Here is a 16,696-nt window from a genome sequence, read left to right as displayed (position 1 = left end):
TTTTCAGCCTTAAGAGGCCTGGGGGAAATACAGATGTTCCTTGCTTAAAAAGTTAACTTGGGATGATTGTGACTAAGACAGGTGTTTACAAAAAATGATCTGCCTATTTATATGCTGTTTCTGCTATAGGTTCAAGCTGAAGTCCCAGGCTCTCCAATCTTCGTAATGAGACTAGCCAAACAGTCCCGCCACTTGGAGGTGCAGATCCTGGCAGATCAGTATGGCAATGCCATCTCTCTCTTTGGCCGGGATTGCTCTGTGCAGCGCAGGCACCAGAAGATTATTGAGGAAGCACCTGCTTCTATTGCGACTTCGGTGGTGTTTGAGCACATGGAACAGGTGAGAGTGGATCTGCAAGTTCTCTTTTCCTTGTGAGACTCCAGAAACAGGCAGGACTTTTTTTTTTTGACATTGCCAAGAGTTTTGTATTGTTGAGTCTTTTAAAGGAGCAATACAGGGTTGCGTGTCTTAAACTGCTTGGTGTGGGCAACCACGCACATGTCCAAAACTGACTGAGTCCGCCATGTCCTGACAAACAGCTGTAGAGCTCCCTTCAAAAATGCATGCACCCCAAAAATAGAAGGGAAATTTGTTTTTAATGTATATTGTCATATTAAAAGCAATCTGCAGGAGTTGTATGAATTGTCTAATGCTGAGTATTATAAATATTTGCTTCAAACTCTGCCTTCTGCAAATTGTAAATGAAATAAGCTGGAAATCAAAACTCCTGTGCCACGTGCTTTTCTTTGAGCAATTCTAGGGCCTGTTACAAGCTTTTGCATGTTTCAGAATGCCAGCAAAAGTCTGAAGTGGGTGGGGTGGATGAACAGAGCATAGGTAACTGAGCATGGTGCCTGGAAATCAAATACTCTTTTTTCCTGTATCCTAGTGTGCGGTGAAGCTTGCCAAAATGGTGGGATACGTGAGTGCGGGTACTGTGGAATACTTGTACAGCCAGGATGGCAGTTTCTACTTTCTGGAGTTGAATCCCCGCCTGCAAGTGGAGCACCCCTGCACAGAGATGGTAGCTGATGTTAATCTTCCGGCAGCGCAGCTCCAGGTGAGTCAGGTGCCCAGGCCCTGTGCTCCTGGAGGCTTTCCGAAGTCCTCAAGTTGTGGTATGCTGGAGGCCTGAGCATGAAAAACCTGTTCTGCTGAAGCCTTAGTAAACCAGGGGGGCGGACTCTTGTCTGAGTCACAGCCAGGGTTCTGTGTTAAAACTGGATCACATACTGACGTTATGCAGATGACTAGATCTTGGTACTGATAGAGGAGAGAATATAAAGAAAGTATTAGAGAGTTCTACCAAATATGGCTTATATCCTCATGTGCAGATAGGTGATATATGACTCCTCCACGTTTCCTCCTCAACAAAAATAACCAATAACTCAAAGGTGCATTTTGGTACTTTCTTAGCTTGGGATTTATCTTCTGTGGCTGGAGAAAAGCTTCATTCAGTATTCCAAAATATATATGCATTCCTTCTGTTATGACTGTTTCACTAAGTTATAGCTCTACCATTTGGCTCTGTCTGATTTGGAAAGCAAAGAGAGGTTATTTTCTAGTTGTTTCTCCTGGACTGCTCAGGTGGACCTTTAGTTGAAAGGAGTGTGAAGGGAAGCAGTAGAGGAATAAAACATAGAGGTAGGAAAACTGATTTAAGGAAGGATTCTGTGTAAAAAAAAAAGCCTGTCTCAACAAGCTTTAGCCATGAGTTGTTCAACTTTTAAGCTCTGAAATTATTTTGTGAAATGAGTTGGCTTCTGAGGCTAGCAGTGCAATCCAATGCTGTGCCAGTTTTGAGCAGTGCATGCATCGCCCACTCTGCCTCCAAGGGACAACAGCCTCTTCCCAGAGTTTCTAATGACAAAAGGAGGGGAAAAAGAACAGACAAATGGATTTTTCATCTTTCAGCAAGTTCAGCAGTTGTTTGAAGTTCAGGAAAGTGACTTGGGTTTTTTTAATTTTGATGAGTAGTTCCTGACTTCCAGAGCAATTGTTTCCACCTCTCTAAGCCCCTTACTCATCGCACCTCTCCTCCTGGCTGAGGTCCTTGCTCTTTAGCCTTTCTACAAACAGGATTTGTGCCTAATAATTAGGTACTTGAATAGATGTGGCAAAGTGACCAAGAATTTGTCTTGATTTTTGCTTTTTCAAGGGGAAGTCATGACAGTGAGTGACAGTTACAGCTTACATGAACAAGTAAGCTTTTTGTTGTGCTTATCTCCAAGGTAATGAGGGAATCCTTCACAGATCCTGTAGAAAGCATTTATTGCATATGCCATGGCTCACCTGTCCCCTGTGCATCCCCACTGAACTCTCTGTGTGTTGCCATGCTATATTCCTCTTCTCAGCCCCCATCTTGTCCACCAGTGGATGAATGCCACAGTCCTCTTTCCCTCTTCTCTGTCTTACACCACATTAGGAGCTCTAGGTGCTTTTCTACTTCTATTTCTTAGCCCTGCCATTCTTACTCTCTTGCTTTCTTTCTAGTTTCTTTCTTCTCCCTTCTGTTTGCATTTTTAAGTTTATTGGATAGATGGTCTTGTAGGCTGCTTAGGAGCAGGATTGTCTTCATTTTGTGAGAAGGCTATTTGGCTTTGGTCTGAGCCTTCTCTCAGCAGGTGATTCCAGTAGCTCTATGTCTGTATTTGCCAGGCATTGCGAGTTTTGTAACTGGTCAGATGCTTTCCTCATTGTCTGGGCACTGTTCTTCATATTGCTGATGCTAGTTACAGTTTCACAGAATGGTGCATTGATATTGTAACCAGTTTGGTCCTTCCTCTGTTGGTGTCTGGCTAATAGACATCTGAAATTAAAAAAAAATCCCAGCTAATGAACAGAACAAATAGGACTTTACTCCGTAAGGATACAGCCAGCAGCCAGTTCTGTAGGTTACCCTCACTGCAGTTTGTAATTGCAAAATTCCACAGTTTCCTACAACCAATTAGGGGCCTTCTGTCTCACTGGGACCTTAGTGTATTTTTAACAGGCCTAATGCATGCCCATCCTCAGCTGACCTAGCACTGGCCAGCTTTCTCTGGAGCCTTTTAATCAGTGAATGGAAAATACTGGCTGAAGGGCTTACGGTGGATATTACACTGAGCTCAGCTGTCCTGAGAAATACGAATGTTCCAAGACGTGTCCATGGAGAAGGCTCACATCAGAAAATAGGCATGCATATTTGCTATACTATAACTGCAGCATCAGCTTCTACAGAGAATTTGTAGAGTTAATTCTTCAAGGAATAGGTACTCTCTGTGAGGAGAGAAACTTACTTAGTGGTTTCTATTTTTAATTCCCTCCCTGCCCCGCAGATTGCCATGGGGATTCCCCTCCACAGGATCAAGGATATCCGAGTGATGTATGGTGTTTCTCCATGGGGAGATGCATCTATTGATTTTGAGAATTCAGCCCATGTCCCCTGTCCACGTGGCCATGTCATCGCTGCACGTATCACCAGTGAGAATCCTGATGAGGTGAGTATTTTAAATTCTGTAGTTCCTGATCACACTCTGATAACTGTAGGCTCTATACCTAGGTTCAATCCCTGCTGCTGAAAATTTTGGCAGCAAATTTAAAAGATTATTCCCTTTATCTCACTTAGCTGACAGTTCTGTAGACTCTGGTTAGACATAGCCTGAACTTATTTGTGTATATATCATGTTGCAGCACAAAGAGGTGCTCTACCCTTCAGAACTCTAATTTTTTCCCTAATTCTGGATTATTTACTTTTTCTTTAGGATGTATAGCAATGTCTGTCTGTCTTTACAGGGATTTAAGCCCAGTTCTGGTACAGTTCAGGAACTGAATTTCCGCAGCAATAAGAATGTCTGGGGCTATTTCAGTGTTGCTGCTGCAGGAGGGCTTCATGAATTTGCTGATTCTCAATTTGGTCACTGCTTCTCTTGGGGAGAAAATCGTGAAGAAGCCATCTCGTAAGTAGTCAGAAAAGTGGTAGAACCTTGGAAACTGCTTGGTTTTGTCCTCTTTGGTCCAAAGTGCCATGGATAAAACAAGACTCCTTACTTCTAGGAGTTTTAAGAGAAGTTTGCCTCTCTTTACCTTGTTTTCCACATCATGGTCAGGCTTCTCATCCTGTCTTGCTTTGCAATTCCAATGTGTTGCACCTATATTTCTACACTTTTTGCTTACTTCTCTTTTTTTTTTTGCCTTTCTGTTTCATTCCTGCCTTGTATAAGATACAGTTACCATTGTGTTGAAATCTCTCTTTGAAAGCATTCAGGTGGAAGGCTACTAACAGGAAAAACATTGATAACTTGTTATGCTAGTGCCTTATAATGTGTATAAACCGTTGAGTGTCCTTATGTGGTGTGGAACATTAAAGCATGTGGTCATAAGACAGGACTGTCTGACCTGTCATCCATACTGTTTTTCATCCAGAGCCTTTCCTCTGTTCCATTCTGGGTGGGATGGAGACCACGTCTGTCTGTCTTATGTATACTTCTGACATGTGGTAGGTGCCTAGATGATGATAACAGTGGGAACTCCTGATCTCATAGCTGGTGCTGCTCTTGTTCACACTGGCTTCATTCATTCCCAGGCAGGTCCTGATCTCATAGCTGGTGCTGCTCTTGTTCACACTGGCTTCATTCATTCCCAAGCAGGTCATATAGGATCTTGCTCCACTGCACATGCTCTTCTGCTATTACCTTCAGACGGTTTTTTCCCAACAGCTCATGGGGAGCTATCTAGAATTACCACATTACTGTTAGTATGGGATAGATAATAGGATTCTTTTCTCTTTCAGAAACATGGTAGTGGCTTTGAAGGAGCTGTCCATCCGAGGGGATTTCCGAACCACTGTTGAGTACTTGATTAAACTGTTGGAAACAGAAAGCTTCCAGCAGAACCGCATTGACACTGGCTGGTTGGATCGGCTTATTGCGGAGAAAGTTCAGGTGCAGCTGCTTGCTTTACAGGACTACAAATTGGAGTGAGGGGGGGAAGGGGGTGGGGAGACAAGCCTGGTGTGTGCTGGTTGCAAGAGGACAAGGATTTAGGAATGGTTAACTTCCACTTACCACTTTATTCATAAACATTTTCACTGGCCTTAGTTCTTTATTTATATCAAAATTCCAGGTCATCCCTGTCAGGGAAAGGTGGTCTTAAAGTTGGCCAGAAAAGCATCTTGGTGTATGTGTGAATTAAGGCTAGTATTTTGGGTTGCATTTTGGGACAGATGATAGTGGAAATGTAAGTGGAGCTTCAAGGTTTGATCCAGGAAGAAAAAAAATGTGGTTTTCTTTTAAGGAGTTACAGAGGTAACTGCTTCTACATAGTGTTTGCATGGATGCTACACCAACTTAATTTTAAAGAGAGGTTGACTGTGAACCAAAGATAGAGCTGAGACTGTTGATTTTTCAAGTGGGTGTCCAGAATGGACTGAAGCTAAAGAAGATGCAACTGTGTTATGTACCCTTTCTTTCTAGGCTGAAAGGCCTGATACCATACTGGGAGTGGTGTGTGGAGCTCTGCATGTGGCTGATGTGAGCTTCCGAAACAGTGTCTCAAACTTCCTGCACTCTCTAGAAAGGTAAAATTGCAAGCTGATCTGGTAGACAGCTGATAAACAGATAGTAATTAGTTTTGATTTACAAGTTTTGTTCAAGTCCAGTCCAGAAATGCACAGAGCTTGTTATCTGCTGACTGTTCTCTGGCACCAGGAAGCTGTTTTATCTACTGGCCTAAGAAAACTGGCAGATATCTATGCATCTCCCCAAAATATCCCCTGCTGTTTGCACAGATTGGTTTGGTTTCTGGCAGTTTTGGCAGAAGCTCCAAGAAATGGCTCAGAAATGTGGAGTTCTTTCTCTGTGAGCTGCTAGGACAACATTAGGGAGACTTGAATCACCAAATACTGTCTTCCTCTTGTTTTGAAGATTGATTTAATTTTCCAGATTTGAGATAATATTCCAAATTAACTGTTTCCCACTAGTACTTAGAAAACCCTCTCTGCTTCTGCAGGCACTGTAGGAAAACTAGTCATAACACTTCATCAGGATAAACCTGATGTGATCTCCAGGCAGGTCTGCTCTTAACAGAGTTCTTCCCCTTAGTGTCCTTTTGGTGAGTCCATAGATAAACAGAGCTGCAGGGGGAAAAGCTGCTTTATCCCTATGTTAAGTCATGCTACATGTTCCGTAATTCAGGCTGTGATTTTCCTTTTGCAGACTTTTCTTTAAGGCAAAAGTGGGTGAATGGAAAGGAGAATAAAGCTGGTCTGTGTGGCTAGAGAGAGATGGGCTGGCTTTGTCAAACTGTTATGTGTCTTTCCTAAGAAGAGGCAGTTTAAAAGCCTACTCCCATCTCTCTGCTAGTGTTCTCCAAATTCTTGCATGCATCTTTGAACATGCTTGGGCACCTGATAGCCATTTAGTGGCTTCTGGAAGACTAGTTTTGTTTTGTACTTCTCTTTCAAGGGGCCAAGTCCTGCCTGCTCATACTCTGCTAAACACTGTGGATGTGGAACTCATCTATGAAGGACGGAAATATGTGCTGAAGGTACGATGTCCAGTGTGGAAACCTATCCTCTTGTCACTTTTTAACTGGAAATGTCTGTTTGTGTGCTGCTCTGGCTTAATCTTTATAATATGTGTACTTATTGGAATTAAATCTGTGCAGGGTTTATTTGCTTTGCTTTATTGGGGTTACGAAATCAGTACTATCTCCCTTGGTAATATCCTGTCACATCTTTCCATTGCAATATCTCTGTGTATCTCTAAACATTTTAACCTTTCGGAGTCAAAAAATGCTCTGCATAGGGTGAAGCATACTTAGTTATAGGCAAAGACTACTGTGTGTTGGTTGACCAAAACTTTTAACTGATGTTTCTGAATATGTAGATCTACTCTGTTGGGTGTTTGAGCCCAGTTTCATCAGCATGACAGTATTTGTAGCATTTTTTCCCTTTAGTGTTGCTTTTTCTTTGCTGTGTGCAAAAAACAATGTTAGAAATACTGTTTAAAGGTTGCAAAACCAAACATACAAAAGTTAGGAAATATTAGACTTAAGATTGCCTGTGCAATCTTCATCAGCTTCCTCGGGCAAATGTAGTATGGTGAAGTTTTTAATGACATGATCACATACTGTTTTTTGCAGCTAGAAGTATTCTGCTCCCCTGCACCTCCATGATTTTACCTTGGCACCCCTTTGATGAGAAGTAGAGAGGCACTGAACAGCAGCTAAAGTATGCTTTAGGTGATTTACCCAGCTTCAGATAGGAACTTAGTGGCAGAGACTGTGATAGAATCCCTTTTTCCAGGAAGAGCTTTAGCTGATTTCTCTGTGAGACAATCTCTCTTTTTTTCTTTTTCAAGTTATGTCATTCATTATGCAATTTTAGTACATGACTGTGACTTGTATGTAGATTGGGGTGAAGAAATGGTATATGATTGCCTAATCAAACCTGTACAATTAATGCATAAGTGTGAGAGGATTAAATCAAGATTCATGGACAGCATTAGTTCTGGCATCCTCTTGACTGTTAAATGCTTTGCTTTGTGATCCCAAATTTTTTTACTTTTTTTTTTTTTTCCATCTAGCATGAGAACAAATGGCTCTGTTCCCCTTCTTCAATTCCCACTGTTGCAGTGCTTGGAAAATTGTGTATGTTTTGGCAACCAAGGCATTATCAATGAATGCTGTGTTTATTTCATGTGATGCATACCTTTCTTGTGGATTTGCAGGTGACCCGACAGTCTCCCAATTCCTATGTGGTCATCATGAACAGCTCATGTGTGGAAGTTGATGTGCACCGACTGAGTGATGGAGGACTGCTCCTATCTTATGATGGTAGCAGCTATACTACCTACATGAAAGAAGAGGTGGACAGGTAGCAACCTGTAAAGATTAATGTTTAACATTTATATACATGCCAAAATTAGATGTACTTGTAACTTTATGCTTCCCAAAGATCAGCTGGGAATGGAATTCTCTCCTAGGAAGAGGTTACTAGATGTATTATGGATGGGTTTAAAGGGAGAAGTTGCCTTCACCTGAAGAACAGATCTTGGCTACTGTTAGAAGAAAGATCTGAATGTATTTTGGATTATAAAAAAAACCAAACCCCACCAACCAACAAAGAGCAGAATATGAAAATCTTTAAAATCCTTGAAACTCCACAGCTGCCTTAGAAATAGATGCAAGATTTACTATTTCAGTGTGTTCCCTCAAAATTCCCTGCAGGGATCATAGCCATAAGGCCAGAAAATCTCCAGCTTCTGGAACGTGAACCACTGCCCCCTCTGCTGGTTTCTGTGACAAGTATAACGAATCTGGTTGTGAGCACAAAGAAAGTTTCGGTTACTTTCTGGGTTGGAAAATGCTGTAAAATCTCAACCTCTCAGTCTGCTACATGGGTGCATCCTGCTTTTTTCAGCTTTGCTCTGTATACAAGAGGATTTTTCATGAGGAGCACAGTTTGATGAATGTGTTGTGTGTTATGTATGGCAAGTGTAATATCCACTAACATCCATTTTTGTTTATATGAAATCTTGAACTTCATTGGTTCTGGTTCTGACAGTGAGTGGTATCTGTTGGTAGAGAAGAAGCGCAAAAGTAACATACATGCAACCTTGCTAAGGGCTATTCTATCTGGTTTCTGATCCCTGGCTTCCTTAGTCCTGTTTCAGTATGATTAAACTGAACTTTCATACGCAGGGCCATACCATTCAGCTCAGAAGAGCTGGTTGAGGTGTTTTTGTTTAGTTTTGTTCTGAAATAGAATAGGGAAAGAGAGAATGGATTTTTCCCTTCCCATGCTTTCTACAAGAAATTCTGTTGCAGTGATGTGTCCTGTTCTTTCCTAGGTATCGCATCACTATAGGTAACAAGACCTGTGTGTTTGAAAAGGAGAATGATCCCTCCATTCTGCGCTCACCTTCAGCTGGGAAGCTTATCCAGTATGTGGTGGAGGATGGGGGACACGTGTTTGCAGGCCAGTGCTTTGCAGAAATAGAGGTAAAAGAGTCTCAAAGAACTGACTTGGCTGCAGATGTGGAATCTGCCCAGGCAAAAGCTGGGGGGAAAAAAGTTGAATGCTTTGGAACTGGGAATTGAGTGTTGAGGGATAATTCACAGTATTTCCTTTCCAAATTTTGTCTGTGTTTTAACTTGGACTAATGCAGGAATCAGCAGTGAGAGTGATGGGGTGGGGAAGAAATTACTTAGCAGCTGAAATTTGAGTGTTAATGACTGTATACCAACTGATAAGCAAAATTCTCAGCAGTGAGACTGTGGTTATCATCTTGCTGTGATACCAAGGGAGAGTGGGATCCATGTACACTGTGTTTTCTAGCTGAGGTGAAGAAGGCCTTCTACTTGAAGACCACACAACGAACACAGACTCAGAAGCAGAGTTACATGCCAGGATTAAGTAACAAATTAAGACTTCTCTCTGATTATCTGATCATTTACCGGGTTGATCGGATGAGTTAGTAAGTGTCACTCCTCCCTTCTCCCTTGGAAGTTACTTAACTCTTAGAGAGGAGGATGATGAACAATTTCTGCATCACTGTGAGGAAAGTGCGAGAGGTTGTGTAGGAGTGCATGGCTCAATACAGATTTGAGGGAGGGGAGGGTGTGTGTTGACAGGGGCGCAATTAAACCAGTTGGGGACAATGTGTAGGAGAAAAATATCAAGCCAGAGATCCAGATACTTTATGTAAGTGCTTTTAAGCTGCAACAGAGCCATGGCTAAGAAGGAACCACCTACTCAGTTCCTGTGTTCCCAGTTGTGGTGTATAGTACAGGATTGGTAAAACTAGACTGTCTCCTTGCCTTCTGCTCCAAAGGCAAGAGCTTCCATGGTTGATCTAAGGAAGCATCCCTGTTTGCGAAGAGCGGTCTGAGACCTGTGACCTCTAGAAAGTGATCCTAGTTCCCTCAGCTAAAAGTGAATGTGTTGCTGTAGCTTTTGAGAGTGGCTCTCCCACTTCTAGCCTTTAGAATGCAGCAGCTGCAGCAGTAAATTTTATCTGCTTTGTTCATTTTGTTGAATGTGGGACCTTCTTGAGTACCTGTTGGTACAAGCGGTGTAGAACAGGTGGCATTCCTGAGGATGGCTTCCTGCTGTGCTAATTTGTGGCCAATTATTTTGTCCTACCATTCACTTAAGCGTCTGGGGGTTTGTTCCCAGTGTGTGTGCTTTTAAGCCTTTGAGAAAGCCTGAACGCAAAAGGTGCTCATGCAGGTTAGTTTGTCTGTTAGGACATTGGCTGCTGGCTCACAAAACTAGAACCATTTGGGGAACATGGAAGCTGAGTGTGTAACCTGTTTTCCTTGCTACAGGTGATGAAAATGGTGATGACACTAACAGCAGGAGAATCAGGCTGCATCCATTATGTCAAACGCCCAGGGGCAGCCTTGGATCCAGGCTGTGTGATTGCCAAGCTCCAGCTGGATGATCCCAGCAGGGTTCAGCAGGTGAGAAAGTTGCAGGAACCGCAGATGTTTTTTGTGGTTTTAATAGGGGAGTGATGTTGAGAGTGGTATGAGATGGTCCAGTGTACCGAACCAATTTCAGATTTGTGCATTGTACTGGAATTGTCACTTTACCATTTATTTGTCTCAGATGAGGACTAGGACTCAGATCATTGTCTCTTTCTCTGATTCAGGCTAAGTTTACATACCATTCTTGTTCTCTTATTCCCTCTGTGCTATTGTGCGTACATGGCTGTCTAGGATATTGGATGTTGGCCAGATTTTTCTATCATCTGCTTTATTTCTCTGCAAGTTTATTTAACTTCTTTTTATCATATATTCTTCTTTAAGTGACCCTCTTTGGGAGGATGGGAGTTGATATCCCAACTCCAAGAGTGTAAGGCCCTGTATTGTAATTGTAGCAAATGTAGCAAGTGTAAGGCCCTGTATTGCAATTGTAGCAAATGTGGAAATACAAAAAAAGAGCCTAGGACATGGATCTTTTTTAAGGTGTAAGGCAAAGAGATATATTCATTTAGAGATGGTAGGCTGGGATGCAGCTGGTGGCGGTGAAAGAGAATCTATTGTTCCATTAGCAATAGCTAGTTGAAAATTGTGGGAGGTTGTTGTGCAGGGGGTGGAAAGTGATTGTCAGCACCAAACTGTTGGTTTTTCCTGTGCTTTTCTTAGAGACTTTTGGTAATCCTGGATCTAAACAATGAGATCAACTGTAACGTATTTGGAAGAGTGGCTGGAAGCTTATTTTGTGGGTGTACACAACATAGAACTGTTGGAGATTCCAGCTCATAGCTTTTCTGTCTCTCAAACAAGTGCATTTTCCACTCTGAGAATTCTTGCAAATTAAATCTGAGTCAAGGGCAAGATGTTATCACCATGGCTGATGCCAAACAGGAGGGTTAGTGATGCTGTGCTGTTCATTGTGTTTCCAGGCTGAACTGCACACAGGTGCCTTGCCACAGATCCAGAGCACAGCACTTCGAGGCGAGAAACTGCATCGCATCTTCCATTATGTCCTAGATAACCTGGTCAATGTGATGAATGGATACTGCCTGCCAGAGCCCTACTTCAGCAGCAAGGTAGTGGTTACTTCTTGTTTCAGAGCGAGAGCACAAATATTCTTTCAGTTCAAGGTAAGGCTTGCCAATTTCCATGTCACAGCCAGAGGACCAGGAGTCAGGGCAGTACTACCCTGCTAGTGCCAGCTCAATTTGGTTTTCTTTCTTAGACTTCCTTATAGTCAGTCTCATTGGAGAGTCCCACCTGTGGCACCCAAAACAAAGACAAGGAGTTGAGCTTGATCTTTACTGCTTATGCTTGCAGCCTTGTACATGGGAGCTGCGTGCACAGCCAGCTGTGGTAGAAGTCCTAGAGGGAGGAGGAAAGTAGGTGGACGAATCTGAGTCAGCTGTTGGCTTAAGGTAGCACAGCAGCTTTGTCATCTACCCCAGTTCTCTCTTTTTAGTCCCTGGACTAGCTGTATGATAAAACAGTATTGAAGAAGACCTCAATGAAAAGCCTTTCCTTTTTTTCCTTATTGCTGCTTATTCTTTTCTTTGTGCTTGTCTTTACACTGACTTGTCTCTCTCTAGGTGAAAGGCTGGGTTGAGCGACTAATGAAGACACTGAGAGATCCATCTTTGCCTCTGCTGGAACTTCAGGACATCATGACCAGTGTTTCTGGACGGATCCCACCCAATGTAGAGAAGTCCATCAAGAAGGAGATGGCCCAATATGCCAGCAACATCACATCAGTCCTTTGCCAGTTTCCCAGCCAACAGGTGATCAACCACACTTATCTAGAGGAAAAAAAATTGTTTTGCATTGAGGCAGAGAGAGAGAGAAAGTTCCTTGAAATTATCTGGAGGTTAGTTGGACCTGAATGGTGTGTTTGAACATGGGATCTTCATGATGAAAGTTACTTACCTGTATCACTTGAGCTTAAAGGCTTGCCTCCTTTACCTGTGCTGAAGCATATGTGTTCCCTGCTCAGTATAGCTTTAAACAGGCAGTTTGGAAGCAGTTTAAACATGTCAGTGGCCTTGTGGGCATTTATTTATTTGCTTTTTGCCTGGTACATATGCTGCAGTGCAATTTATAGTGTCAACGTAACCTTACAAAAGAGCGGTTGCAGCTAAGGGAGGCCTGATCAGGTAATGAGGTGTTGGAAGATGATTTCTCCAGTATACAATATTGTACATTGATACTTGTATCATTGTCAGGTCATTAACTTTCTTAGCAGTTTAAGGCTTTGACTTTTGTTGGAGTCTGGTGGAGCTCTACTCTGGACTGTCTGGAAGTTCTCAGCTTCTCTACTGGTTTTCAGCCAGATTTCCCCATACAGGACTGGAACTGTCATGTGATTGCTCTCTTTCAGATTGCCAATATCTTGGATAGCCATGCAGCCACCTTGAACCGCAAATCAGAGCGTGAGGTCTTCTTCATGAACACTCAGAGCATTGTGCAGCTTGTACAGAGGTGAGACATTTTCAGGGGTGCCCCCTAAATTTTCTTTTTTGGGGGGGTGATCTTTGGAAGACCTGAGCCTGCTTGTCTTTATTCAAATGGTTTTATTACACTCAGAGTCTAAATCACTAGGAATAAGCCTGCATAGTTCCTTCAGGGAGGTCAACAGTGAGGGGGCTGTGTGTGGCTCCTGGCTGCCTGTGTGAAGCACACATACAGATTCTTCTTCTTTTTCCCTTTGCCATGTGAAAGACAGATTTAACTTCTGTCCTGGCACTGATCACATCTTGGCCATTTCATCAAGCTGCTGGTGTGTGTTATGCCTTTCAGTGTCTAGAGTTTTGAGTATTTTTAGAAGAAAAAGGACATTTTGACGCAAAACATGAGCCATGCTACCCCACAACAGTAACAGCAGGGGTTATGTATTCACATAACAATTGGGGTTTTTGAGAACCAGGTACTTTGCTTCTTCCCGTAAGCAAACAGGCTTATTCTGCCACTCGTGTTGAGTGTTACTCACTTGTAGGTCTTCAGAAGCAGGTCTGTGCTGGTCTCACTCAGTGCTAGGTTTGATGTATTTGCTTCTACAGGTACCGGAGTGGTATTCGGGGTCACATGAAAGCAGTGGTGATGGATCTGCTCCGTCAGTATCTGAAGGTGGAGACTCAGTTTCAGCATGGTGAGTCTCTAAGCACATCAAGGATTTGATTTCTGAAAGAACCACGTTTCCTCCCAGAAGGTCCACATGGACTCCCTTCAATAAAGATTACTCCAACTTTGTGGTGAAGCTAAGCTACACAGGTTTTCTTTTAAAGATCTGCCAGTCAGATCCTGGTTTTTGTAGAGGAGCTTTTGTCCAGTTTGAGTTTTCGTGGTAAGAGTGCTCATAATGTTTATGAGAAGCAAATGACAAACTCTACCCCAAAGCCGTCGTGGTCGTTTTCCACTGTTGGTATGCCCATCATCTTGTACATTCCATGTCATCTTACTCACAGTTTACATGGCATAGTATGACTCTGGTCTCTTTTTGGTGTAGGAATGCTCCTTTTCCCTGTAAATCTTCAAAAGAGTAGCTCCTATATGAGTTTATGATCCTCTAAGTGAGGACTTTTGTATGACCTGGAGTAAAAAGACAGGCTCACTGAATTATGAGTGTCTTTGTGTTGCCATTTCTAGTCTGTTATTGAGCTTGCTAAGGCTTGGCTAGTCTGTGTGGTCTCTGCTTGTTCTAGACAAGAGATGAAGCAGTTCTTCTTTGCGTTCCTTCACTGACTCTGTGGCCCGCCACTGGAGAGTTCCCCCACTCGGGTATTCCACATGTAGAAGCTTCCTGTTAGAAGCTTGATTTTTATTTCCTGATTTCTGAGCATCTGCAGAAAAATTAGAATCAGAAAAACTGTTTAAATTCACCATGCTATTTAGTTCTATCTTGCCTGTTTGTTAAATTATATAGTAAGAAAATCAAGTGCAGTTAAAAAAATAAAAAAAGTCACTGAGTTGTTTGTACCTGCTGTAAAATACCAGGAAGTTGCTTGCTCTTCATAAAGAACAAACGTCAAACCTCAGCCTGAAACTGAGAATTGAAATAAATGCATTGCGCTGCTGTATCCAGGCACAAGATGGCAATGAAGCACTAGCTAATTTTGAGGCTCTAGCTCTTACAGGTAGTTCAGATTCTGCTCTACTTTTCTTTTGTCCTGCTCCAATACCTGCACAAGCCTAACAGTACAGCAGATTCATTTCCACTTCGATTTGCTGGTAGTAGAGAATGGTGCAAGTCTTTTTGCTATTATTTTATTTTGGTTGTCATTTGAATGAAAGACTGAGCTCACCATTCCTCTCTTCATATTGCTCACAGAGGAGGTATTTGGTATTGGAACTGTTTTAATAAGAGTAGGATGTTTAAATTAAAGTTTGCAGTTGAGGGGGTGGTGGTGGGAGGAATGCTTCCTTCCCAGAATTGAATGTGTGGGCCATGCAAAGTAGATTCTGAAAACATGTATGTAGAAAAATAAAGACACATCTAGTAACTTGTATTCCTTGACACAGAGGTGTAGAGACTGGAAAAAAATGTGCATTTCTGATTGCAGGTCACTATGACAAGTGTGTCTTTACCCTTCGGGAAGAGAATAAAAGTGATATGAATGCTGTATTGAACTACATCTTCTCACACGCTCAGGTCACCAAGAAGAACCTGCTTGTTACAATGCTTATTGTAAGTTGTCTATCGGTGCTCTAGAAATTTGTTGCTTCTTGTAGTTCTATGTTTGATGCTTTGAAAGATACTGAATTGACAGCTCTCATCCTTAAAGATGCAAGCCTTCTAGCTATAGAAGCAGTGGCAGCAGTGTAGAGTTTCTTCATGTGTTCTTAGGGCATGTAAGCCATGCATTAGAGGAGACCCAGAACATACTGTTCAGCTCAGTGTCTGTACACCTTCTGGTTCATGACTGTCCTGCATTGATTGCCTATCAGAATGTAGTGAAGGCTAATTATGCAAGTGATTTGTGAGCATCTGTGGGGAGATAAGAATGCAGACTTAACTCTTACATTGGGAGGATGCTAGAGGCTAACTTTCAGACACTGGGCTGTGACTTTATACTTGGTTTAGTTTGCTTCTTCAGCTTCAGGGGTCTCAGAGAGGTCCTGTCTTGATATAGCTCATGGTACTCAAACTGGAGTTGCTTGGAAGGCAAAGCAATATGCTACCAGCACAAAAAGCAGATGATTTTTTTTGTGGTAATAATTCTGTAATAGCAACATTTTTATGGTCCTTCATTACTAATGAGGGTGACTTCCTGGTAGTGAGTGGCATTAGCCAGCCCATATGGAGGCCCTTGAGGGGTTTCATATGCTCTTTCTTGATGAACCATAGTTTGGTATTATAGGTTTGGCAGTGGTGGCAAACCTCTCTTAGCTTCTTCCTGATTATAGTCTCATAAAGTCTTATCTCAGGTCTGCAGTGGTGCTTTCGGACTGGCTGTACTCTGGGCTGCATGATGGAATCTGACTAGGACGCAATATCTCAGCACAAAGCTGGTTACTCCAGGTCAGGCTTCTGACCCTTGGGATGGTGTGTGGCTGTCCAGAGAGCTTGCAAATGGATGGGGAATCTCCTGGGGTTGGAATTCCTCTTGGACAGACACAGATTGTACCCTAGAAACAAATGAATCCTCATGCCAGGACCTACCACCCATGTTCTTGTGGCTTCTTACTCCATGAAAAATCTCAGTTCTCATTAACTTCAGTCCCTCTCTGCTGGGTAAAACTCCCAGTAAATTACGTTCCTAGGAAAAATAATTAAAAAACAACAGTTGAATCTGTCTCTTTTTTCCTGTTTCCTAAAAAGCCTCAAAAAATCCTTGCCCCACGTAATGCTTTGAAGCAGAATGAATGCCCACGTTCATGAATTTAGCTACAACATGATTTTCAACAGACTGGAGTTTGGTATCCTGCTTTTTAAGAGGCTAATTACAATACTATCTCTCTCTTTCCCGCCCTCCTTTTTTTTTCTTTTTTTTTTCTTTTTTTTTTCTTTTTTTTTTCTTTTTTTTTTCTTTTTTTTTTCTTTTTTTTTTCTTTTTTTTTTTCTTTTTTTTTTCCCCAAACATCATGTGGTCTGTTACTGCCAAAAATATGTCCAAAGTAGCCATCCACAAAATAACTCTCAAAAGCAGAAAAAGTCATAATCGTCCTAGGCTGAGGCTGAGTTTCTTAAATTCTAATTTGTAAGATATAAGGACACTGGCATTCTTTCTTTCTGGCTCTC

The 16,696-nt window shown here is 42.2% G+C and overlaps 2 protein-coding genes across 3 annotated transcripts in view; both read left to right on the top strand.

The window, feature by feature from the left end:
• Positions 1-140, top strand: part of LOC142032499 (acetyl-CoA carboxylase-like) — a 24,609-nt gene extending 24,469 nt beyond the window's left edge. The window contains exon 9 of the mRNA XM_075031139.1: positions 130-140. Within this exon, the coding sequence (XP_074887240.1) occupies positions 130-140 (11 nt within the window). The remainder of the gene's footprint in view (positions 1-129) is intronic.
• Positions 134-16,696, top strand: part of ACACA (acetyl-CoA carboxylase alpha) — a 111,361-nt gene continuing 94,798 nt past the window's right edge. For both annotated transcript variants that reach the window (XM_075032988.1, XM_075032987.1), the window contains exons 1-15: positions 134-339; positions 890-1,060; positions 3,318-3,479; positions 3,775-3,938; positions 4,772-4,922; positions 5,454-5,557; positions 6,444-6,525; positions 7,710-7,855; positions 8,832-8,982; positions 10,312-10,446; positions 11,394-11,540; positions 12,054-12,242; positions 12,839-12,939; positions 13,518-13,606; positions 15,018-15,142. In XM_075032988.1, coding sequence (XP_074889089.1) covers positions 166-339; positions 890-1,060; positions 3,318-3,479; positions 3,775-3,938; positions 4,772-4,922; positions 5,454-5,557; positions 6,444-6,525; positions 7,710-7,855; positions 8,832-8,982; positions 10,312-10,446; positions 11,394-11,540; positions 12,054-12,242; positions 12,839-12,939; positions 13,518-13,606; positions 15,018-15,142 — 2,091 coding nt within the window. In that variant the 5' untranslated portion in view covers positions 134-165. The remainder of the gene's footprint in view (positions 340-889; positions 1,061-3,317; positions 3,480-3,774; positions 3,939-4,771; positions 4,923-5,453; positions 5,558-6,443; positions 6,526-7,709; positions 7,856-8,831; positions 8,983-10,311; positions 10,447-11,393; positions 11,541-12,053; positions 12,243-12,838; positions 12,940-13,517; positions 13,607-15,017; positions 15,143-16,696) is intronic.

The sequence above is a fragment of the Buteo buteo genome, chromosome 7, assembly GCF_964188355.1.
Source record: "Buteo buteo chromosome 7, bButBut1.hap1.1, whole genome shotgun sequence".
Classification (NCBI taxonomy): Eukaryota; Metazoa; Chordata; class Aves; order Accipitriformes; family Accipitridae; genus Buteo; species Buteo buteo.
Note: the sequence above shows the minus strand (reverse complement) of the source record. Positions and strands in the feature narration are given on the sequence as shown.